The sequence below is a fragment of the Salmo trutta genome, chromosome 28 (genome assembly GCF_901001165.1).
Source record: "Salmo trutta chromosome 28, fSalTru1.1, whole genome shotgun sequence".
NCBI classification, from domain to species: domain Eukaryota; kingdom Metazoa; phylum Chordata; class Actinopteri; order Salmoniformes; family Salmonidae; genus Salmo; species Salmo trutta.
The window spans coordinates 37,148,521-37,173,845 of NC_042984.1; the positions used below are offsets into that span (position 1 = coordinate 37,148,521).

The 25,325-nt window shown below is 43.9% G+C and overlaps 2 protein-coding genes across 4 annotated transcripts in view; one reads left to right on the plus strand and one right to left on the minus strand.

The window, feature by feature from the left end:
* The first annotated feature begins 2,570 nt into the window (after nt 1–2,570).
* On the plus strand, nt 2,571–14,515 carry LOC115166151 (interferon regulatory factor 4-like). Of its 2 annotated transcripts, XM_029719888.1 has the most exons (9): nt 4,026–4,033; nt 4,240–4,438; nt 7,153–7,348; nt 7,466–7,551; nt 7,722–7,773; nt 7,869–7,967; nt 12,657–13,043; nt 13,278–13,396; nt 13,711–14,515. In XM_029719888.1, exons 2-9 carry the CDS (start codon nt 4,265–4,267, stop codon nt 13,765–13,767), a joined length of 1,170 nt encoding a protein of 389 aa, XP_029575748.1. In that variant the 5' UTR covers nt 4,026–4,033; nt 4,240–4,264; the 3' UTR covers nt 13,768–14,515. The 2 variants fall into 2 exon arrangements, with proteins under 2 accessions (XP_029575749.1, XP_029575748.1); XM_029719889.1 differs by having other exon boundaries at nt 2,571–4,438; nt 7,905–7,967.
* Nucleotides 14,516–14,635: 120 nt separating this feature from the next.
* LOC115166150 (hormone receptor 4) overlaps nt 14,636–25,325 on the minus strand; it is a 37,853-nt gene continuing 27,163 nt past the window's right edge. Inside the window, exons 1-3 of one of the 2 annotated variants that reach the window (XM_029719886.1) lie at nt 22,021–22,718; nt 16,700–18,448; nt 14,636–16,439 (exon numbers count right to left, since the gene is read on the minus strand). In XM_029719886.1, the coding sequence (XP_029575746.1) occupies nt 15,963–16,439; nt 16,700–18,307 (2,085 nt within the window). In that variant the 5' untranslated portion in view covers nt 18,308–18,448; nt 22,021–22,718 and the 3' untranslated portion in view covers nt 14,636–15,962. Of the gene's footprint in view, nt 16,440–16,699; nt 18,449–22,020; nt 22,719–25,325 lie in introns of those variants that run through there. The other variant, XM_029719887.1, reaches the window with a different exon arrangement.

Sequence of the window (25,325 nt, forward strand, 5' to 3'; positions counted from 1 at the left end):
CAGCATCTTGTTCACTCACAACAGTCTTTGTTTTACTGCAAAACTGGTTCAATAAAATCGGAGGAAGCATCACTGACTGTCTGGTAGTGGATTTCTACCACCCCTCTCCTACCCCCCCCCTCCATTCCCCTATTTCCTCAGCTCTGGATTTTTCCTTTCTTCTCTTTGCTTTCTCCTCTTTCTCGTCTTTCCTATCCCCTCTCACTCATCACCCCTTTCCTCTCTTCTCTCTCTTCTCTTTCCTCTCTCCTCGTCCCCATTGCCTCTTTTTTCTCCCCTCTGTCTTTTCCAGCATCCTGTTTATTACATGGCCTGGCTTGGATTAGTGCTCCTCGCCATTCGCAGACTTCTTAATGCAGCTAAACTTAGCCTGTTTGTATGTGTGTGCGCGTTTCATGCCAAGAGTCTGGAGAACAGGGCAATGTTTCAGCCTCCTCTAGGTCAAAACTTTTACATATAGCAATCTATAACGACCTAGAGAAACGTTGGGACCAATTCCATTTAAATTAAGTTACTGAGTTAGAATGGAACCAGCCCCGGTGTATGACAGACCACAGGTGTCAGAGGTCAATAGAGTGATAATATGGCTCTCAATCCTCTGCACCCAGAAGCTTTACTCCCCTACTCCCACCCTCTGCCTCTCCCAGCACTGCCCCCTTGCTGCCTGCCCCCAAACTTGACCCTGAACACTGCCTGTCTTTAGCCCTCATCAACCCTCCATCCTCAAGACCTAACCTCCAGCAGCACTGCCAAGCACCAACCCCCTGTAGAAATGAATGAGTGATCTCTATGGCCCACCCATCCATCACCACCTCTCTCTCTGACTTCCTTCTGGTGTCACATTGTTTTATGTCCCTACAGGCTCCACTGTTACCTCATCAGACTGATGAAGAAAAGGAACAGTTCTGTTTATTTGCTTCCCCCCAGAGTTTGACACTTGATGACCCCATACATATACACACTCACAATTATGCCGCAGACACATACACACACTTGCTCCTCTACTCTGAGCTGCTCTAAGCTGGACATAGGGAGACCTGCCCTCTGGTGGTGATGATCATGTGTGTGTGTGTGTGTGTGTGTGTGTGTGTGTGTGTGTATCTGTGTGTGTGCGTGTGTGTTTTGTGTGTAATATGAGCTCAACGGTCCTTGTCCTTGTACTTTCGGTAGGCCAGACATTCACAATGACATTGGTCGTGTCCAAATAACCCTACTTGCGATCTAAATAGCAGGCATTTTGGGTATACAAAAATAGAACATTTTACAGTATGTGACATTTAGAAAATGTAGTATGCTTTAAATGCCAGGATGTCATACTCTTTTTCGACTTTTCAACTAGTAGAATTTGCTGCACATTTCTGAGGAAGAGAATCGCCTTTCCTGACTCACAACAGTTGATGATCAGTGAAGGCACTGTACCAAAATGAACCAATGGTGGGAATCAACGCAACCGCGCATTAGATGAAGTATTCTCAGTATGGATGAGCCTAGTATGTTAAAATGTGTTGCTTTCTGCACTCGTTTGCACTTAAGAGTACGTTATAAATAGTATGTAGTACGATTAGTACACAGTATGCAGTTGAAGTAAATAGTAGGCAAGCCAGATTTCAGACAAGACCAACTGACTCTACTTCGTCCAGTTGGTCTGAATGAAAGTAATGCGGCCTCTTTTTCATTGCTGGTATTAAAAGGAGCATGAGACTTTAGATAACAATCCTCTTAATTCACACGTTCACTTTCATATGAAATTTGTGTTATCAGCTTTCAGTGTGTGGGCAAGTTAGATCTTAGCCAATCAGAAGCCATCATACTGTGTGTGTGTGTGTGTGTGTGTGTGTGTGTGTGTGTGTGTGTGTGTGTGTGTGTGTGTGTGTGTGTGTGTGTGTGTGTGTGTTTACCTTTTAAAAGTGATTTCCAAATTTTTTTTTTATCAACATGCTAAATATACTGTAGAAACACAACGATTCACATAAAGGTGAGATAGCCCCCTAGAGAGTCTAAGGAATGTGAATACTGAGACAGCCAAGGACAAAAGAGTAAAGGGCAATTTTAATGTTCTTGGAATACACTCCATATCTATTTGTCAACAAGAATGAATTCATTGAATATCAAATCAAATATATATTCTGGGTGCTAATTTGTTGTAATTTTGTCTGTATTTCTTTGCATCAGAGGCTAAATGAATCTTCATTGTTACCGCTGTGGTTAAGAACAGGAAACTAAACCTATAGCAGACAGAGAAACACGTGTACACACCCGTACACACACACCCACCCCTCTTAACATTTTAAAGGAAGTGTGTATTTCCAGGTTGTGAATGTGAAACAACATGACTACTCAACATGACAGATGTGGTGATCAGGGGGCTATTTCAGCAATAATGCACGAGGAGGTGTGGTATATGGCCCAACATACAACGGCCAAGGGCTGTTTTTAACACGACGCAACTTGGAGTGCCTGGATACAGCCCTTAGCCGTGTTATATTAGCCATATACTACAAACCTCTGAGGTGCCTTATTTCTGTTATAAACTGGTTAACAACGTAATTAGAGCAGTAAAAAGAAATGTTTTGTCATACCCGTGATATACCACGGCTGTCAGCCAATCAGCATTCACTGCTCGAACCACCTAGTTTATAATGCACATTCATTTCATGGGATAGGGGGGTCCCCTCAATCCAATCTGAGGGGCTTCTTCTGTCAAACTCTCTCCACTCCTCTCATCTCAGTACCTCTCCACACAGACTGGGCGAGGATAGAGAGGCATAATTTCTCACAGGACAGCTTTTAACTACTAGAAATGTATTTCAATGTTTTCAGTTACTTTCAACCAAGCTATGGGTCGTTCACTGCAGTGAATATCGGATAAATATTTAATAAATTGATATACAGTCATTTGATAAATACCTCCTCTCTCTTTTAATGTCATTTTACGATGTCTTTTTAATGGGCTACAATCATATTCATGATTTATGTATTGCGACCCGGAGAGTTCCACAACCCTTTCATGAAAATATTATTTAGCTACTCATCCTGAAAGAGGACGACGGTGGTGCACGCTCCATCCACCGCATGACGAAGGCAAAGGGAAAGCCTAGGCTACTCAGTCATGAGGAAAAGAAACTGCTCTGATAGTTATGCCTAACTAATAACTAATAATACATAACTTCAGATCAGTAGCAGTGGGTGGGTCAAATCACTAAGGATTCCAAGCCAGTAAAAAAGCCATATTACAACCAACAGTATGTTGTGATCATTGCGTTGTTCTCTCTATAACTCATTTGTTCATACGCCGCTGTGATATGCAATAAGGCCGTGACAACAAAAAAGACAAGGAATGGGTTATAGAGAAAACAATGCAATTATCACAACGTACTGTACAGTAGGTTGTAATACGGCTTTATTTTACCGGCTTGGCTTCCTCAGTGATTTTATCCACACACCACTACTGGCACACATCTCAACTGCTGCTACCAGACTCTTACTACACTGCTCAATTTATACACTTGCCCCCAGCCCCCTTCCCCAATTGTGCCTTCCTGTAATACTTATGCTAAAATATTTATTCTATTCTACTGGGCCATTTACTATATGTTCGTATTCTTTGTTTTTTACTATTTCTCACGGTTGTTGCATCGTCAAGAAGGAACCTGCAAATAAGCATTTAGTTGGATGATTTGTATACCATGTGTGTCCTGTACGTACGACTAATAAAACTTGAAACATTTTATGAGATCAGTTGTTTCAGACATGGGCTATCACCGCATGCAATAACGGACAGTACTGTATAATGTTCTACAAGACATCTCCTAGTCAAATCATTTGTTTTGCAAGTGCCAGCAATGGATTTGTTGATTTTTTTTTTTACTTCACAACTCGCTTTCTTTTCACTGTAACTTCACACCTCCCTGCACTCTGAGAGCTACCTGAGCCTATGGCATGTAGGCCTACAAATCTAGTCGGAAACTGAAAGTATTCTAACTTTAGCCCACTTACTTTCATTTTCGTCTTGAAAGGCGTCCAACAATGCGTGGTGATTACTTTCATGGGCACATTTAGCTATAATTTAACTAAAATAAATAGTTGAAAAGATTGATATAGCCTTATTGAAACAAATACATGTTGTTTTTGCCTGTTAGTCTACAGTAGGTACATGTACAAAGGGGATCATGTGATTGTGAATTGGCCTACTTGTGGTCTGTACATGTCCAATAACAACTTTGAATATTTTTTTTGAAGTGTTCATTTAAAACGTATTTTCAAGATGGAGAAGGCAGGCAAGAACATGCATCTGAGAGAGTGGCTGATAGCGCAGATAGACAGTGGAAAGTACGCAGGACTCATCTGGGAGAACCAGAACAAAACCATGTTCAGGATCCCATGGAAACATGCGGCAAAGCAGGACTATAATCAGAATGAAGATGCAGCACTTTTCAAGGTTAGAATGTTTATTGTTTCTAGCCTATTTTGCATTTGTATTTATTAGGGATCCCCATTAGCTGCTGCCTCAGCAGTTACTCTTCCTGGGGTCTGCATGGGTTATGCATGGGTGCCCTAGTAGTTTAAACAGACAGCTCGGTACATTCAGCTTGTCAACACTTCTTACAAAACAAGTAGTGATGAAGTCAATCTCTCTTCCACTTTGAGCTTTGAGAGATTGACATGCATATCATTAATGTTAGCTTTCCGTGTACTTTTAAGGGCCAGCCGTGCTGCCCTGTTCTGAGCCAAGTGCCATTTTTCGAAGTCCCTCTTTATGGCCCCAGACCACACTACTGAACAGTAGATTAGGTGCGACAAAACTAGGGCCTGTAGGACCTGCCTTGTTGATAGTGTTGTTAGGAAGGCAGAGCATCACTTTATTATGGACAGACTTCTGCCCATCTTAGCTACTGTTGTATCAATACATTTTGACAATGACAGTTTACAATTTACCTTTATTTAACTAGGCAAGTCAGTGAAGAACAAATTCTTATTTTCAATGACAGCCTAGGAACAGTGGGTTAATTGCCTTGTTCAGGGGTAGAACAACATATTTCTACCTTTTCAGCTTGGGGATTTGATCTTGCAACATTCCAGTTACTAGTCCAACACTCTAAACACTAGGCTATCTTCCACCCCAAATCCATGGTTACTCCAAGCAGTTTAGTCACCTCAACTTGCTCAATTTCCACATTATTCATTACGAGATGTAGTTGAGGTTTAGGGTTTAGTGAAGGATTTATCCCAAATACAATGCTTTTAGTTTTAGAAATATTTAGGAATAACATATTCCTTGCCACCAATTCCTAAACTCAAAGCCAGTGGCATGTAATTAGTAAAGATTGAAAAAGTAAGGGGCCTAAACTGTTAACCTGGGGAATTCCTGATTCCACCTGGATTATGTTGGAGATGCTTCCATTAAAGAATACCCTCTGTGTTCTGTTAGACAAGTAATTCTTTACCCACTATATCGCAGGGTGTGTAAAGCCATAACACCTACGTTTTTCCAGCAGCAGACTATGATCAATAATGTCAAAAGCTACACTGAAGTCTAACAAAACAGCCCCCATAATCTTTTTATATTCAATTTATCTCAGCCAATAATCAGTAATTTATGTAAGTGCTGTGCTTGTTGAATGTCCTTTCCTGTAAGCGTGCTGAAAGTCTGTTATCAGACTTTGTTTACTGTGAAATAGCATTGTATCTGGTCAAACACCATTTTTTCCAGAAGTTTACTAAGGGTTGGTAACAGGCTGATTGTTCGGCTATTTGAGCCAGTAAAGGGGGCTTTACTATTCTTGGGTAGCGGAATGACTTTTGCTTCCCTCCAGGCCCGACGGCACACACTTTCTAGTAGGCTTAAATTGAAGATATGGCAAATAGGAGTGGCAATATTGTCCGCTATTATCCTCACTAATTTTCCATCTAGATTGTCAGTTGGTGGCTTGTCATTGTTGATAGACAATACTTCTTTTTTCACCTCTTCCACATTCACTTTATGGAATTCAAAAGTACAATGCTTGTCTTTCATAATTTGGTCAGACACACTTGTGCAGAGTCAGGATGTGTAGTGTCAGCATTTGTTGGTGGCATGCCTAAGTTTGCTTATCTTGATTACAGTTATGTTCTTGCATGTTTGTCTAGGTACATGTGCAAAGAGGGATCAAAAACATAACTCTTAACTTATTTTACACATTATTTGTACAACATCATCAAATAGAGACCCCCAGAAGATCCATGCAAAATCAAACTTGTGCTGTGATGTGGCAAAATGTTGTCCAATTCAATGTAGATTGATCAATGTTATTGATATAGACCAAATTAATGCATTGATTTGGATGTGTGTAAAATACTGTTCTCAGATTTTATTTAACAGAATTTAGATGTGTACGAAAATGTTTTTTTTTGTTTGATGCTGGAATGGAATGTTCATATTCTGTATATTTATATTTGACTGTGATATTTGGTGGTCTCACCTACTGTAGCTATCTTAAGATAAATAAATGCACTTGCATAAGTCACTCTGGATAAGAGCATCTGCTAAATGATTAAAATGTCAAATGTAAATGTTATACATCATGTAGATCTCAAAGTACATAGTACATATTAGTCTCATAGTACATATTCTTTTTGTAATACATTTTTTGAATATTGATGTCACAATGTATAATTTGTTAAATATGACTGTGTAAAACCTAGCACTACTACTTATTTCTCTGAGAGTGAGGCAGATATATAGGATTTTGCAAATGCTGAAATGAAACCATCTAGTGATTTTAAAAGGAAAGGGGATACCCAGTCAACTGAATGCATTCAACTGAAATTGGTCCTCCGCATTTCATCCAACCCCTCTGAACCAAATACGTCTGTCATTGCCATGCCTTGATTAGCTGATTTACCAACATATCTGAAAATGGATATATAGTATTTTGGAATGAAACTCGTGCTTACACTCAGTCATCAGTGTAAGCCACCAACTTATTCTTTATGTTTTATTTGGCACTCATATGCACTCAAATGCTTATTCATATTGTGTGTATCTGTGTGTGTGTGTGTGTGTGTGTGTGTGTGTGTGTGTGTGTGTGTGTGTGTGTGTGTGTGTGTGTGTGTGTGCGTGTGTGTGTGTGTGTGTGCATGCATACCTTTATGTGTTGTGTTTCCATCTACCAGGCGTGGGCAGTGTATAAGGGGAAGTATCGAGAGGGGAGGGACAAGGCAGACCCCACTTCCTGGAAGACTCGTCTCCGCTGTGCCCTCAACAAGAGCACAGACTTCCAGGAGGTCCCAGAGCGCAGCCAGCTGGACGTCTCCGAGCCCTACAAGACCTACCATATCCAGGTAGAGACAGAGACAGGCAGATACTCAGGTACCAGTAGCCTCCATTTTCAGTCTTCTCATGAAGCACGGGTCTAGAGAGCTCAGAGCCCTTTATGGGTTTAAAGTGTGAGTAATTACTCTCAAACCCTACTTCTCGCTCTCTCAGAATCTCCTGAAACTGAGAGTCAGGTGATAATCCAGACCAGGAGCTCCAGTGCTCACCTGAGGAACACCATCACACACCATCCACAGGTAACACAACGGTTTTGTTTTCAATGCTGTATGACAGGTGCATAGTTGCTGCCATCTAGAGGACACCTTTTGCAATAACTTTACATAACGTAGGGATGAGGTTTGCACACTTGCACTGAATGTTCCTTAACAAGTCAGATGATTTGCTGTGAATATGTGTTTCCCCTCAGTTTGGCTGCCATAGGGAATCAGAGGAAAGGGATGGAAGAGTCAACCCCAGTGGTCAGTATCAGCCTCCATGTATGTGTGACTGGTAGCTGAATCACTGAACAATGTCGAATTAGATATGATATGTGTTTGTGTTCTCTCCCGTCAAGGGGGTTTGGACCATGTATACTACTGTTCCAACACAGGGACTCCCCAGATGGACAGCTCTGCTCCCTTCTCCATGTTCAGTCCCACACCACAGATCTCTGGTGAGACAATACACTGCAGAGTTATTCAAATTTGAGTGTGTTAATGCTTGATTAATTGATTGATTGATTGAAGGCCCAATGCAATCAAAAACGTGATTTTCCTGTGTTTTATACAGTACCAGTCAAAAGTTTGGACACATCTACTCATTCAAGGGTTTTTCTTAATTTTTACTATTTTCTACATTGTAGAATAATAGTGAAGACATCAAATCTATGAAATAACACGTGGAATCATGTTGTAACCAAAAAAAGTGTTAAACAATTATTTAATATTTTAGATTCTTCAACGTAGCCACCCTTAGCCTTGATGACAGCTTTGCACAATCTTGGCGTTCTCTCAACCAGCTTCACCTGGAATGCTTTTCCAACAGTCTTGTAGGAGTTTCCACATACGCTGATCACATGTTGGCTGCTTTTGGTCAAATAGCCCGTCCACAGCCGGGAGGTGTGTTGGGTCATTGTCCTGTTTAAAAGCTATTGATAGTCCCACTAAGTGCAAACCAGATTGGATGGCGTATCACTGCAGAATGCCATCGAACCTCCTCCTCTATGCTTCACGGTGGGAACCACACATGCAGAGGTCATCCGTTCACCTACTCTGTGTCTCATAAAGACAGGGCAGTTGGAACCAAAAATCTCAAATTTGAACTCATCAGACCAAAGGACAGATTTACACCGGTCTAATGTCCATTGCTTGTGTTTCTTGGCCCAAGAAAGTCTCATCTTATTTTTATCCTTCAGTAGTTGTTTCTTTGCAGCAATTCGACCACAAAGGCCTGATTCACAGTCACCTCTGAGCAGTTGATGTTGAAATGTGTCTGTTACTTTAACTCTGTGAAGCATTTATTTGGGCTGGAATTTCTAAGGCTGAGGTAACTCTGGGTCTTCCTTTCCTGTGGCGGTCCTCAGGAGAAACAGTTTCATCATAGCGCTTGATGGTTTTTTCAACTGCACTTGAAGAAATTGTATTGAAATGTTCCAGATTGACTGCCCTTCATTATAACGTTTCAGGTAAGACCCAAGTGCAGACTGTGTTGAAGTAACAATGTTTATTACAGCAACAGGGGCAGGCAAACGACAGGTCAAGGCAGGCAGGGGTCAATAATCCAGAGTAGTGGGGCAAAGGTACAGGACGTCAGGCAGGCTCAGGGTCAGGTCAGGCAGAGGTCGGTAATCCAGAGTAGGGGCAACGGTACAGGGCAGCAGGCAGGCTCAGGGGCAGTCAGAGTGGTCAGGCAGGCGGGCTCAGAGTCAGGACAGGCAAGGGTCAAAACCAGGAGGGCGAGAAAAAGAGAGACTTGGGAAAAGCAGGAGCTGAGAAAAACGCTGGTTGACTTGACAAACAAGACAAACTGGCAACAGACAAACAGAGAACACAGGTATGAATACACAGGGGATAATGGGGAAGATGGGCGACACCTGGAGGGGGGTGGAGACGTTCGCAAGGACAGGTGAAACAGATCAGGGCGTGACATTCATGTCATAAAGTAATGATGGACTGTCGTTTCTCTTTGCTTTTTTGAGCGGTTCTTGCCATAATGTGGACTTGGTCTTTTACCAAATAGGGCTATCTTCTGTATTCCACCCCTACCTTGTCACAACACAACTGATTGGCTCAATTGCATTAACCTGATGTGAACACCTGCTCCAATAGCCAATGATGGGCGTGGCGCGAATTACAAATTCCTCAAAAATACAAAAACTTCCATTTTTCAAACATATGACTATTTTACACCATTTTAAAGACAAGACTCTCCTTTATCTAACCACACTGTCCGATTTCAAAAAGGCTTTACAACGAAAGCAAAACATTAGATTATGTCAGCAGAGTACCCAGGGCTAGCTATTTAGACACGCAGCAAGTTTAGCACAAACCAAAGTCAGATTTACTATAAGAAAAATGTTATTACCTTTGCTGTTCTTCGTCAGAATGCACTCCCAGGACTTCTACTTCAATAACAAATGTTGGTTTGGTCCCAAATAATCCATAGTTATATCCAAACAGCGGCGTTTTGTTCGTGTGTTCAAGACACTATCCGAATGGTAAAGAAGGGTGACGAGCACGACGCATTTCGTGACAAAAAAAGTCTAAATATTCCATTACCGTACTTCGAAGCATGTCAACCGCTGTTTAAAATCAATTTTTATGCAATTTTTCTCGTAAAAAAGCGATAATATTTCGACCGGGAGTGGTTGTTTTCATTCAAAGAGAGAGAGAAAGTAAACATGGAGTCGACTCGTGCACGAGCCTTAGTCTCATAGTACTCTGACCGGCCACTATCCAAACGCGCTAATGTTTTTCAACCAGGGCCTGCAAAGCCGCGATTCAGCTTTTTGCTGCCTTCTGAGAGCCCATGGGAGCCGTAGGAAGTGTCACGTAACAGCAGAGATCCCCTGTATTGGATAGAGATAATCAAGAAGGCCAAGAATGGTCAGACAGGGTACTTCCTGTTTGGAATCTTCTCAGGTTTTGACCTGCCAAATGAGTTCTGTTATACTCACAGACACCATTCAAACAGTTTTAGAAACTTTGGAGTGTTTTCTATCCAAAGCTAATAATTATATGCATATTCTAGTTTCTGGGCAGGAGTAATAATCAGATTAAATCGGGTACGTTTTTTATCCGGCCGTGAAAATACTGCCCCCTAGTCATAACAGGTTAAACTGGTTACTACTCTGGCCCAGAAATGAGAATATGCATATTATTAGTAGATTTGGATAGAAAACACTCTGAAGTTTATACAACTGTTTGAATGGTGTCTGTGAGTATAACAGAACTCATATGGCAGGCAAAAACCTGAGAAAAAGTCAACCAGGAAGTGGAGGATCTGAGAATTGTAGTTCTTCTTTCTAGTCCCTTTCGAAACTACAGTATCTGTGGGGTTACGTTGCACTTCCTAAGGCTTCCAATGGCTGTCTAAAGCCTCCAGAAAGTGGTTTGATTCTCCTGTCACTGGGCAGAGTATAGGAGCTCAGTTACTGAGTGGTCTGCCTGGCAACAAAGGGATTGGATATGCGCGGTCACGCGAGCACGCTGTTCATTCTTTTTCTCCTTGAATGAATACGCTATTGTCCGGTTGGAACGTTAGAAATACCATAAAGATTGATTTTAAACAGCGTTTGACATGCTTCTAAGTACGGTAATGGAACATTTTGACTTTTTGTGTCTCGAATTGCGCTCGCGCGCTAGCCTTTGGATAGCGACCTGAACGCACGAACAAAATGGAGGTATTTGGACATAACTATGGATTATTTCGAACAAAAACAACATTTCTTGTGGAAGTAGCAGTCCCGGGAGTGCATTCTGACAAAGATCAGCAAAGGTAAGAGCATATTTCTAATACTAATTCTGAGTTTAGGTTGCCCCGAACTTGGCGGGTGTCTGTATAGCTTTCTGTGATGGCGAGCTATGTACTCAGAATATTGGAAAATGTGCTTTCTCCATAAAGCTATTTTAAAATCTGACACAGCGGTTGCATAAAGGAGTTCTGTATTTATAATTCTTTAAAAAATGGTTATGTATTTTGTCAACGTTTATGATGAGTATTTTTGTAAATTCACCGGAGGTTTTTGGTGGGAATACATTTTCTGAACATCACGCGCCAATGTAAAATGCTGTTTTTGGATATAAATAAGAACTTGATCGAACAAAACATACATGCATTGTGTAACATGATGTCCTAGGAGTGTCATCTGATGAAGATCGTCAAAGGTTAGTGCTTCATTTAGCTGTGTTTTGGGTTTTATTGACACATGTAATTGCTTGGAAAATGGCTGTGTGGTTATTTTGGTCTATGTACTCTGCTAACATAGTCTAATGTTTTGCTTTTGCTGTAAAGCCTTTTTGAAATCGGACAATGTGGTTTGATTAAGAAGAAGTGTACCTTTAAAATGGTGTAAAATAGAAATAGAAATTATTGGATTTTTGAGGTTTTGTATTTCGCGCCACGCTGTTCCATTGGATATTGGCTAGGCGTTCCGCTAGCGGAACATCTGTCCTCAACAGGAAAGAAATTCCACAAATCAAGTTTTAACATGGCACACCTGTTAATTGAAATGCATTAATGTAGTTGGTTGAGAGAATGCCAAGAGTGTCCAAAGCTGTCATCAAGGCAAAGGGTGGCTACTTTGAAGAATCTCAAATCTAAAATATATTTAGGTTTGTTTAACACTTTTTTAGTTACTACATGATTCCATATGTGTTATGTCACAGTTTTGATGTCTTCACTATTATTCTACAATGTAGAAAATAGTCAAAATTAATAATGAGTAGGTGTGTCCAACTTTTGGCTAGTACTGTATATTTTTCCGCACTGTGAGGTTGGAATAATACTGTGAAATTGTGAAAATTATGAAAATGCCCTTTAAGTGTAAGAGCTGTTGGAAAATACCCTGAAATTTATGTCTGTTTTGGTGGGATGGAGTTTTGGCCTGTCTGGTGACATCACCAGGCGATAAAAGAGAGTTCCAAACCTCACAGATAGTTTTGGCAAAATTGTTGCTTGAGAATTGCTCTTTCCTAAGAATCAATTTTTGTTTATTTTTTACCATTTTAATTGAAATCGATCACGGTAAGGTACTTAATTGTTACCCAGAAATGATTGGATATTGAGATAAAAAGGGTTGCATTTGGACCTTTAATTAGCGTGTGTGTTTGCATTGCTTTTGTCTGTGTTTGCGTGTGTCCAGACTTCCGTGTGCGGGTGTGTCTGTTCTACCAGGACCAGCTAGTAGTGGATGTGACCACCAGCACCCCAGATGGCTGTTTCATTCTACATGGTCAGATGCCCCTGGGGAACGAGAGGATCTATGGCCCCTGCACAGCCCAACAGGTCCCCTTCCCCCCTCCAGGGGTCATCCACCTGCCCCCCTGTATCGCTGAGGCCATGGGCCGCCTGCTGCCCCACTTGGAGAGGGGTGTCCTGGTGTGGGTGGCTCCAGATGGGGTGTTTATCAAGAGGTTCTGCCAGGGCAGGGTGTACTGGAGTGGCCCTCTGGCCCAGCACACAGACAGGCCCAACAAGCTGAACAGAGAGAGGACCTGCAAGCTGCTGAATACACCTGTATTTTTGAAGGGTAGGGGCTTCACTAATACAACTTCTGTGTAGCAAACAGATGTGATATGGTGAGGCAGTGAACCTGGCTCCCTATCAATCCCTCTCTTATTCTCTCTCCATCCTTCCCCTTCTGTCTCTCCATCCTTTTTAATTATCTATCTCTCCATCCTTCCCCTTCTGTCTTTCCATCCCCTTCTCTCTCTCCACCCCTCCCGTTCTCTCTCTCCACCCCTCCCGTTCTCTCTCCCCACAGAGCTCCAGGACTTTCTCAAGGGGGTGGGACCCAAACCTCGCTATGAGATTCACCTCTGCTTTGGGGAAGAGTTTCCCGACGCCAGCCCCCTGAAAACTAGGAAGCTGATCATTGCACAGGTGGCTAATGTAATGGGGTCAGGGGTCACTGTGGATTAGGGATTTCCTGTGCTACAGCAACTGAAACTTTGCCTAGTTTAGTGGGCCCATATTTACAGTATGTTGACTTTGTAATTATGTTTATAGTCTGTACAATGTTATTATATTGTTATATAGTATTAATATGAAAAAGGTTTTTCATTCTATCAATCCAGGTCTTTCCCTCCCATTTGAGCAGTAAACTGTATGTATTCTGCAGTAGCTACCAGCAGAGGTCCTTGCAGTCATAGTCAGTGACAATGTCTTCCTGTCTGTGTGTGTGTGTTGGTGTGCAGGTAGTGCCCCTGTTTGCTGTCAACCTACTGCAGAGGTGCCAGAGGTTTGGGCCATAAGAGAGACCATGCCTTCACACACACATCACCATGGGGGAGGAGGAAAAGGGTCAGTCACAACCCTCTCCCAGCACTGATGAGACCAGGACCCATCTCTGAGTAACCCCTTAGGAACATCCCCCCCGGTACCCTCCTGTCCCAGTCTAGCCAGCCATGATGAGGGGTGAGTCGAGTCTCGAGACACCCCCCAAAAATATCAAAATTTGGCTGCCTGTGTAAACACACTCATGGTTTTCTTAACATACAGCAATTGAAATATTGGTTTTATTTTGGGGTTTGACAATATAATCTACAGATAATGTAATCATTTTGCCAGTATACAGTATGTTTCATATCTTTCGTCAATATTTTCCTCATTTACATTGTGTGAGTAGAGTATGTTTGTACAGTATCTTATATAATGTGAAAAACGGCAGCAATTCATTCTTCCATTTACTTCATAATCAACTTGTGATTGAATTTTATGTGCAGCTAGAGTCTAGTAACTATATCAATGGTTTTATATCCATTGTGTGATGTATGGAACTGTGACAGACTTATAGACCTGCCTGTAGATCAGGTTAATCGTTACAAATCTTTAAACCACTAAAAATGATTGAAATAAGAAACGTTTTATCTTGTGCCATGTATTAAAAATGGTAGTATAAGTGCACACTGCTTGAATGCTCCCATAGTTTAATGGCAACGTTTCAGTCACCATCGGTCTTTGTCAGGAAAGATGCCATTATTATTAAATGTCATTGTATGGGAGTATTGGACATTGTTTTTTTTCATATGACATATGTCCCCTACATCTAAGATAGTACACATTGGCTGTGTGTTACAACACTTTTGATCATGCATGTATGGGGTATGAAGTCATTCAGTATAAATTTATAAAGCTTTTTTTAATTTTTATAGTTTCTAGCGAACATCATATAACAGACTCACAATTTCAAAAATATACAATTTTTATAGCTATAACATTTACAAAGAAAAAAAACAGGTAAGGTTTTTGTTTTTGAAAAAAACAAACAAACTAAAAAAAGTTGAAAAAACTAAAGTGAAAGAGTGTGCTGAATCAGAAAAGATACCCGTATCTGAGTTTTAAAATACTTTCAATCGTTTTTCCCTGCGCTCGAACATATACAGTACATGGAGAAAGAAAGGGGGACAGAAGGGGTACAGAGTACAGTACAGAGGGGTCAAGTGTGTGTTCACAAAGCATCGTGTTCCAACCTGTTATTAGCACCATTACTCTCCCGCCATTCCATCTTTTTTTTCTTTCTTTTTTTTAATGGAAAAACACTCTCAGGGTCAAGGCGAGGTGACACAGACCCACCTGTGTGGGAGAGGATTGTCTGTTACGCAATTTTCATTAGTGTTTTTCCTTTCGCTGAGATAATGTTAAGAACATATTGGAGGGCAATACCTTGGCGAACAAGAGATCAACATGACCCCCCCGGTAACGAGAATAGTAAAAAGGCAAAGAGTTGCTGATACATTCATTTACCTTGCCTGCCCAGACCCACTGACCGACGGACTGACTGACTGACTGACAGTCAAACTTCGTATCAGAAGAAGCGAGAAAATCTAAAACTGAGAACGCATTACGAAAGTGACAATCAGAGAGGTTGCATTAAATCGGTTTAGCATATTTATAGAACATCTGTAATGTAATATATAGTCATATATTTATATATATATATATCTCTCTCTGCGATAGACATCTTCAATAGAGCTTGCTTCCATAACCCTTATTGAAAACCGATACCCGGCAGAAAACACTGTCAGTAGGTAGACGTGTGGGACAACCATTACAAAAACAGTGTCTCACTGAACTTCTCATTCTGTCACTGTGGAGCTCTCTGGGAGTCCTCAGACAGCTACCTCTGTAAGAGGTGTGCTAAGCGGAGAGAGGGGAAAGAGGGATGAAGAAAGAGTGGTATAGGCTCGTACTTTGGGCAGCAGTGTGGACACAAGTAAAGTTGCATTGCTTTGTCCTTCCCTGCAACCCTGCCTTGTGGTCTCTCTACTGTGTGGCCATGTGGGTGCTCTAGAGACAAGGAGGGTGTGTTTGTGCTTCCATGTGTGTGTCTTTGTGTGTGTGTGTGTGTGTGTGTGTGTGTGTGTGTGTGTGTGTGTGTGTGTGTGTGTGTGTGTGTGTGTGTGTGTGTGTGTGTGTGTGTGTGTGTGTGTGTGTGTGTGTGTAAGCTCTACTGCCTCTTCCTATGCTTGGAGCCGTGAGGTAAATTGGTGATCTTGTCAGTCCCGGTAGCTTCGGTAGTTCCAGTAGGGGGTAGGAGGTCGGGGGCGGACCATCGCCTCTTGCGTGAGCGTGGCTGCTCCTGGGTGGAAGGGTCTGCAGGGGGCAGAGGAAGAGGAGGAGGGGCGAGAGCAGGGGAGGGATGAGAAAGAGGAGGAGGAGGGGGAGGAGGGGGCATATCTTCCCTGTGTGAGCTGGCGCCTGCCCTGGCCCGAGTGTGTGTGCGGTGGCCCCGGGGGGCTGTGCGTGTGTGTGAGTGTGTGTGTGTGCTAGGTGTGTGTGAAGGGGTGAGGGCCAGGCAGATGTCTCCCTCGCTGAGTTGACGGCAGGATAGGCCGTAGAGCTGGGAGGTTCTCTGGGGACAGCAGGAAGACCAGCCGCGGTCCCGCACGAAGAACGGGTACTCCACCAGAACTGTTAGTAACTCCTACACACACAGAACAACAACAACATATTCACAACAGTGCTAGGGATATACATCCTTTTTACTAAGGAGATTAATTTTAAATTATGATTTGAAAAATCATTGTTGTAAGCAAATTTGTCATATGTTAACATGTTTGAGTGATTGGAGAGGATTGCAAACGTTTGCTTATGTAGTGAATGACCAGTACCTTTATTATAATATATTGTCTAGAAGTGACTCAGATAGAGAATAGAAATCTAGAAGATAGATGAGCCCCTGACCTGAGTGTTGCGGTCTGTGAGGAGGACCTGCAGGTGGTGAAAGCCGTGTGTGTCGCTGGGGGCGATGAGCAGAATGGTGCACGTGCTCAGGTGGAACTCCGGGGAGGTGTTGGCACTCCTTAGGAAGTCCTCCGTCCTCAGCTCCTCCACGCGCTTTAGACGGCCCCCCACCAGCTCAATCAGAGATCCCTTGGCAAAATGAGGTAGGAGTGCTGGGGGGTTGTGGTGGTGGTGGGGGGCAGGGGGTGAGGTGGCCGTGAGGGGAAGGAGGGGGGAGGCGTGGGGACGTGAGTACTGCCGCCCAGGGGAAAGGTCTCCGCTGTCTTTGTCTCTGTCTCGTTCACTGTCTCTCTCCCGGTTGTCTCTGTCTTGTTCACATTTTCTCTCTATGTCTTGTTCTCGTCGTCTGTCTCGTTCTCTGTCTCGCTCTCGTTCCCTCTCTCTGTCGCTCTCTGTGACGTGGCTGTTGGGCTGCTCCTGGGGTGAGTGTTGTGAGTTCCTCATGGTGTGCAGGCCGTACTGAGGGCTGCCTGAGGGGCTGTACAGGGGGAAGGGCTGAGCCTGGGGGCTGAGGTGGCTGGGCTGTAGGGTAGAGTACATCGACCCCAGGGAGTAGTAGATCTGGGCCTTAGCCGGAGAGCTCCCCAGGGAGTCCAGGAGCTCCCCTCTCCCTGCCCGGGGGTCTGCCCGATGGGGCTGGGGCCTGCTAGGGATCAGGGTGAGGGTCCCAGGCTTTGGCGTCCCACGGGGGTCCCTGTCCTGCAGAGAGGAATGTGAGTCAGGGCCCTCCGGAGGTGGCGCTCGGGAATCTTGGAAAACCGCAACCGTCTGAGAACGTCCCATGGGATCCTCCTGGTGTCTCCGCCGCCCGTTGGCATGGGAACCATGGAGGCTGCCGCCCAACCTGGCCCTGCCGCTGGGTTCGTTCCCGTACTCTCCTGAGGGGGGCGCCACCCTGGAGGCAGAGGCAGTCCTGCTGCCCGGGCCGTCCAGCCCGTTGGGCCTCTTGCCCAGGTATCTGTGTCTGCCTTCTGTCATGGAGGTGTCAGGACGGTAGAGGGGGGGCTGGCTGAACAGGTGGGAGGGGGAGAAGAGAGAAGAGCTATAGTCCCTTCGTTCTGTGTTGAAATAGGACCACATCTCTCTGGAGTCAGCAGGGAAGGGGCTCTTGAAGGAGGAAGAAGATGAGCAGGGTGGAAGGGGAAGGGGGATTTCACCTCGGAGCCACCTGGAGTGATGGGGGAGTGGGGAAGGGAGAAGATCATCCCTCCAGGAGGGTGAGCCTGACCCCCTCCTCTCTCCTACTTGGCCTGGGAGGAAGGGAAGAGGGACAGAGGGGGTGTAAGGCAGGTGCCATGGCAGGGGGATACCAGGGGGTGGGAGGGGAGGTGGGGGAGAGGGTAGCAGACTGTGGGGGTTCGTCAGAGCCTCGTCGCTGCTCTCCCTGCACCCCTCATCTCTCCCTGAGCTGCCGACGGGCCGGGTCCTGAGGGGTGAGGCGGGCGGTTTGAACTCGTCCAGGAGGGGGCGCAGGTCAACCGAGCCCTGCCGGGATTCCCTCTTCTTGGGGGGGAGGCACTCTTTGCCGCGGTCGGGGCTGGGATTCATGGGTGGGCGCCAGCGGCGGCGGGCGGGGGCGGCTAGGTTACATGGGACTCACGGGAAAACGAGGGCCGCAGAGAGAGGGGAGGGCCTCGACACGACATCACTGTCAGATCACTGACACCCTAGCCCTGAACGACCTATCACCTACACAGAGAGACAGGGGGAAGAGGGGAGAGAGAGAGCGAACAAGAGAGGAGGGAGACGAAGGGAGGTAGCAGAGAGAAAGAGAAATTGAGTGAAGTGTGAACATCTCAGAGTGAAATGTGGACAGTCTGTCAGGCCTAGCTGTCAAGAGTTGTTAGGACTAAGCAGTCAGTCAGCTCTGATACCCACAAACAAGCAAACACCAGACACAGATTGAGGCAGAGTGATCTGCTGTGGAAATAGACAGAGAATGTTTATCTGGGGTACTCAAGTACTATTTGAAAAGGTCCGGTCATAATAATTTCCTTGGTGGCAAGGTCCAAATGGATATTCAAATCAAATCAAATCAAATTGATTTATATAGCCCTTCTTACATCAGCTGATATCTCAAAGTGCTGTACAGAAACCCAGCCTAAAACCCCAAATAGCAAGCAATGCAGGTGTAGAAGCACGGTGGCTAGGAAAAACTCCCTAGAAAGGCCAAAACCTAGGAAGAAACCTAGAGAGGAACCAGGCTATGAGGGGTGGCCAGTCCTCTTCTGGCTGTGCCGGATATTGTAATTTATTGTCAAAGTAACAAACCCCCCACCTTACAACCCATACGACTCCAAACTGTTCATACTGGTCCCATTCGTCATGTTGGCAGAGAAAATCTTTTTGAAGTTTTAAAGCAACTTTCCTGCAATTTGACATATTTTGCCATCGGGCAGAGAGAACATGTTGCAGTTTTTAAGCTCATTTACCATAGTTTATGTGTGTTCATATTATACCAGGGTCGAAGCCCGACTGAGTTCCTATTTTTTATTAGTAAGGACCCGTGGGTCGTATTGACCCCCTTCTGGGTCCGGGTCCGGACCTCGGTACGCCAGTTGAGTATGGCTACTGTAATCCTTTGGAGGTTGGCTTGCAAATACAACAATGCAGAATTTACTGAATTGAGCCTGGAGTCTCTGAGGTCAACAGAACTTCAGACAATCAACCCCCAACCCAATGAAACTTCAAGCTTACGAACTCCGGCTCAACACCTCCAGCTCAAGGGTGTCGTAGTTGCTACATATAATACATACGTTGCTGGTAATGTGGTGAGAAACTATCCAATTGACTGGTCTCATTCAAGAAGCACATGAACTCCCACAAGTGCTCTAAAAATACGGCATGCATTGTGCGAACAGTGCAGTTCGGAGGCAGTGCGGTATAGCTGTATAAACACACATGCTGTACACACTCCCAGCAGGATACCTTTCATCTCTCTCTCTCTGAGGATTAAATATGGAGATATGGTTTATACTATTCTCATGAACCGCCTCCCTCACACCCCTGCGGGCTGTTCCTCAATGTCCTATTTACTACTGCACGTACACACACACACACACATACACACACACGCACACACATGCATATATGAATGAAAAGAACACGGGGAAGCACGGAAACACATACACACCCCTCAGGCAGCTATGACTCTATCTCACTCCCCCAGCGATGGACAGAGCTGGTCACCATCCATCCTAAACTGAGAGGAACACTGTTGATATCGCCGCAGGAGGTGGTGTGTGTATCTTTGTGTGTGTGTGTTGATGTGAGATTGTAATTTGTTTCCTTGTATGTATCAGAGCTGAGCAGCCCTGCTTCATTCAGTGTGGAGCGCGTGGGAGTTCCCCTAATTCTTCTCCAAATGTTCTAAATGAGCTGCTTTGATGTGACGGCTCCACTTAGCACAGCTGTTCCTGCCGCCACCGTTACTGCCACCGCCGCACGCCACCCGCCGCCCGCCAGTCCTCCCCGCCACTCAACGCTCGGCTCGTCCGCACGCCTGTCTGCCCCGACTGAACCCTGCCAACTCTCCCCGTCCCGCTACGCCAAACTGTCGCCATGGAAACTGAGTCCACATAGGGAAGACAGGTTACATTGGGATATTCTCTCTGGGGAGAGCCGGGGGAACTGTCGCTCGTCACCTACTCAAAGTTCCACAAGAAAACACACTCTAAAAGAGGGTTGGAGCAGAGTGAAGTGGAGTGGAGTGTTCAGCTGTCTCAGTTGAAAGACTGCTGCTTTGTTCAATGTCAATCAATCACTCAATATGGACGAAAGATAAACTACTCCAGACATTGACTTAAGTGTTGAGGGGGTGGTTGGACAGTCTGGGATATACTGCAGGTTTAAATTGAGTAGAATGAATGGGAATTGAACCGATTTCTTTTGAAAAGCACAACAGACCTCCGTGGAAAATAAGAGCAGGTTTCTCTGGTGAAGCAACAGCATTTGTGACAATGCCACTTTGCAATTTAGCCCTTACATGTATTGATAAAGATTCAAAAGGGTACAGATAACACTAACATACTGAAAGAACTAAGGTATCCATGGGAATCCAACATGCAGAGGGCAACAAGTGAGATGTTTCACCCTGGAAAGTCCTGAAACGCCTCAGCCCTCAGTCCAACTCACCAGTTGCCCACTTCAACAAAATCAAACCTCTCCTGAGACCAAAGCAATTGTAAACTGTGAAATGGTATGTAGAGAATATTGTTGATGGACTGCTAGATATCAAAGTTTATCAGGAAGAAAACATGACTGCTCTCTGCTGTAGTACAGTGTTGGTTTGCTTGACAAATACACTCTCGGGGGCATGGTTGCAGTGAACAGTGTTCCACAAAATAACACGGTAATAAACATGTGCCAGCTAATCCCATCAACTGGAGCCACAAGGAGTAAAGAGGCCAAGTCAAGTCAGCTCCAATGTACCTGTCAGGCTTCCATCCCACAGCAGCGGCATGACAAGGGAATCATTTAGGCTGATTCTGATGCTCTCTGAGGAGAACCTTTGCAGATTCACTCTAAAGCTAAAGAAAAACTCCCTCACCTCCCACACAGTAGAGCTGATAAGGCACACACACACACACACACACACACACACACACACACACACACACACACACACACACACACACACACACACACACACACACACACACACACACACACACACACACAGCCTTATCTCATACCAGTGTGGTTCGATTCAAATAAACTTAAACAAATATCAACATGCTTTGATGTCATTGAGAAATGTATGAATTTCAGAAGATACATTTTGAAATATTGGGAAAAAATGCCTGAAATTCCTCTCATTCTCTCCTGCTTTCCATCACTCTTCTCCCTCTCCTCTTCACAGGACATAAAATCATTGTTGTATTAGTAGTGCCCTGTATGACAGTAAGACAGTCCCTCCATTCAGCATCTGACCACAGGGAGGACCCAGAATGACTCACAACTATTCTACCTCCGCCGTCGACAACTAGATCAACAGGTGCGACCACGCCGACATAAGATATACTGTATCTCCACTCTGAAACAACATCTGTATGAAACTCAAAGTCAACCCATTTAAATCCTTATCACAGATCTGATGTAAAAAGAGAGAGTAAAGCATTAACTACAAGGGTCAATTTGCTATGCAGCAACAAGTAGTCAAATTCGTGTACAGCTAAACAACATTTAGACATAAAAAGAGCGGTTTAGAACACAGACAACAGATGGGTTGATGGAGTTGCTTGTGATGTACAGTAACTGACCTTAGAGTGGGCTGTTGACCAGAGGGTTGTCCAGGTGTTGGTGGTCATACATGCTGCAGCCCTCCTGGGTTAAGAACCTCCAGGGGTTCAGGCGCCTATCCACAGGCTGCTTCCTACTTTACCTCAACAGCGCCAATAGAAACACCAACAACAGCTACCAGTCACACGATGCCACAGAGCTCCGTATAAGTGAGAAATAGCACCAGCAAGACCACTGAGAAGCTGCGAGCTTCTGTGTGTCAGTGTGTGTATGTGCGTGAGCGTCTAACTGAGACTGTGTGTTTGTGTGTGTGTAGGGCTGAGGAAATGAGTAATATCTAGCAGTGAGAAACATGTCTGCTATGCATCGCGCCACATAAGCAGACCAGTTGCTGCTACCGCCCACTCGCCTTACTCACTGTGAAAGGGATGGACACACAAAGACGTACACAAACACACACACATACACGTATGCACATGCGTACACACTACGATCCTCTTTCTCACACTTCTACACAAGTGTGTCTTGCCTTCAATAAGCAAGAGGGAAGAGAGAGGCAGACAGATAGTTGATGAGTGTGTTGACGAGAGACAATTGAGGGAAATGGGGGGGGGGTCTCATCCCACACACTCTCTCAGACCCAGGCTTCAGCTGCTGCTTCTGACTCAAAGCTAGATCTCACATCTCTCTCTGCCACACACACACACTGCCGAAGGCACACACACACACACACACACACACACACACACACACACACACACACACACACACACACACACACACACACACACACACACACACACTGCTGAAGGAGTGCATTGGAACACACAGTGCAATGATTCAACCCGTGAGAGTCTCATGATGCAGTATTGTTTAAAGGAGTTGCTGAACCATTGTGATGACAGAGATCAATGATGAAGCCCATTTAGTGTATGGGTTGAAAAAGCAGCCATTGAATAGTGTGGAGACCCTTACAAAAAAAAATACACAAAAAAACACGTGAGAAAAAAATACAAGTGGTTTTCTGACATACGTATGAACACATACTGTATGTATGAACAAATCACATGTGAAAAATGTGTCATGTGAAAAAAATAAGGGGGAAAAATTCACATGAGTCAGACACAGGGTTTTTGGTAATATGAACTTTCACATGAATTTACATTTTTCACATGACTCAGATACATGGTTTCCCAACATTTCACATATAGTATTCTGTTCCACATGTGTGCATTTGTAAAAAGCAGGATTAGATCCCAGGTCTCCCACAGGAGAAGACAATGTCTTGACCATTTGACCGACCCGGTGTTCCTCTTCCGATGTATACTTATTATCAATACTGACTGTTCAATTAGAAATAGGGCTGACAAACATTAAACAAATATAATAATAGCAAGATTTTTACATAAAGCGCCTCACAAGAATATTGACGTCTTGAAATGTTCCAAAGTAACATTCAAGTAACAGAAATCGGTTTTAATAATATATTTTTTTATTTTACCTTTATTTATCTAGGCAAGTCAGTTAAGAACAAATTCTTATTTTCAATGATGGCCTAGGAACAGTGGAACAGAACTGCCTTGTTCAGGGGCAGAACGACAGATTTGTACCTTGTCAGCTCGGGGATTCAATCTTGCTCTAGGCTACGCTGCCGCCCCATAATAATAAATGATTACATTTGTAAAGTGCTTTTCATTATACAAGAATAATCTTAAAGTGCACAAAATACTGTAGTAAATAGAAAAATAGTTTAAAAAACAAATATATCTAACCGTATCATGAAAGCAACAATCAAAGTCTTGGAGGAAAGTGTAGGCCAGTCTATAAAGCTAGCTAGCTACTTAGCTTGGCTACACTCATGTAAACGGCAAATCTCACTTGACCAAAAAACTCAACATTTTTGTCATTTAGCAGACACTCTTATCCAGAGCAACTTACAGTGGTGAATGCATACATTTCAGATTTTTTTTTTCTTTTGTACTGGTCCCCTGTGGGAATTGAACCCACAACCCTCACAGTACAAACACCATACTCTACCAACTGAGCCACACGATAACAAATGTTAGCTCTAGATTTTGAAGATGTAACCATTTCCCCACAAAAGGGCTTTATTACATACAGAAATACTCCTGTTTCATCAGCTGTCTGGGTGGCTGGTCTCAGACGATCCCAAAGGTGAAGAAGCCATATGTGGAGATCCTGGGCTGGCGTGGTTACACGTGAGTCAGGTTGGACTTAGTGCCAAACAATCTAAAACGACGCTTATTCTACAGAAATTATCATAATATTTTCTGGCAACAGTTCTGGAGGACATTCCTGCAGTCAGCATGCCAATTGTACGTGCCTTCAAAACAAATCTTGAGACATCTGTGGCATTGTGTGACAAAACTGCACATTTTACAGTGGCCTTTTATTGTCCCACGAACAAGATGCACCTGTGTAATGATCGTGCTTTTTAATCAGATTCTTGATATGCCACATCTGTCAGGTGGATGGATTATCTTGGCAAAGGAAAAATGCTCACTAACAGGGATGTAAACAAATTTGTGCAGAAAATGTGAGAGTAATAGGCTTTTTGCCCATATGGAAAATGTCTGGGATCTTTTATTTCAGCTCATGAAACATGGGACAAACACTTTATATTTTGCATTTATATTTTTGTTCAGTATAAATACTATTCGTCTGGAACTTCATGAAATGGGTTTCCATGGCCGAGCAGCCCCACACAAGCATAAGATCACCATGAACAATGCCAAGCGTCGGCTGGAGTGGTGTAAAGCTTTCCGTCATTTGACTCTGGAGCAGTGGAAATACATTCTCTGGAGTGATGAATCAAGCTTCACATTTGACAGTCCGACGGACGAATCTGGGTTTGACGGATGCTACTGTAGGAGAACGCTTCCTGCCCGAATGCATAGCGCCAACAGTAAAATTAGGTGGAGGAGGAATAATTTTCTGGAGCTGTTTTTCATGGTTTGGGATAGGCCCATAAGTTCCAGTGAAGGGAACCATTAACACTACAGCACACAATCAAATCAAATCAAATCAAATTTATTTATATAGCCCTTCGTACATCAGCTGATATCTCAAAGTGCTGTACAGAAACCCAGCCTAAAACCCCAAACAGCAAGCAATGCATGTGAAAGAAGCACGGTGGCTAGGAAAAACTCCCTAGGAAAAACTCCCTAGAAAGGCCAAAACCTAGGAAGAAACCTAGAGAGGAACCAGGCTATGAGGGGTGGCCAGTCCTCTTCTGCCTGTGCCGGGTGGATATTATAACAGAACATGGTCAAGATGTTAAAATGTTCATAAATGACCAGCATGG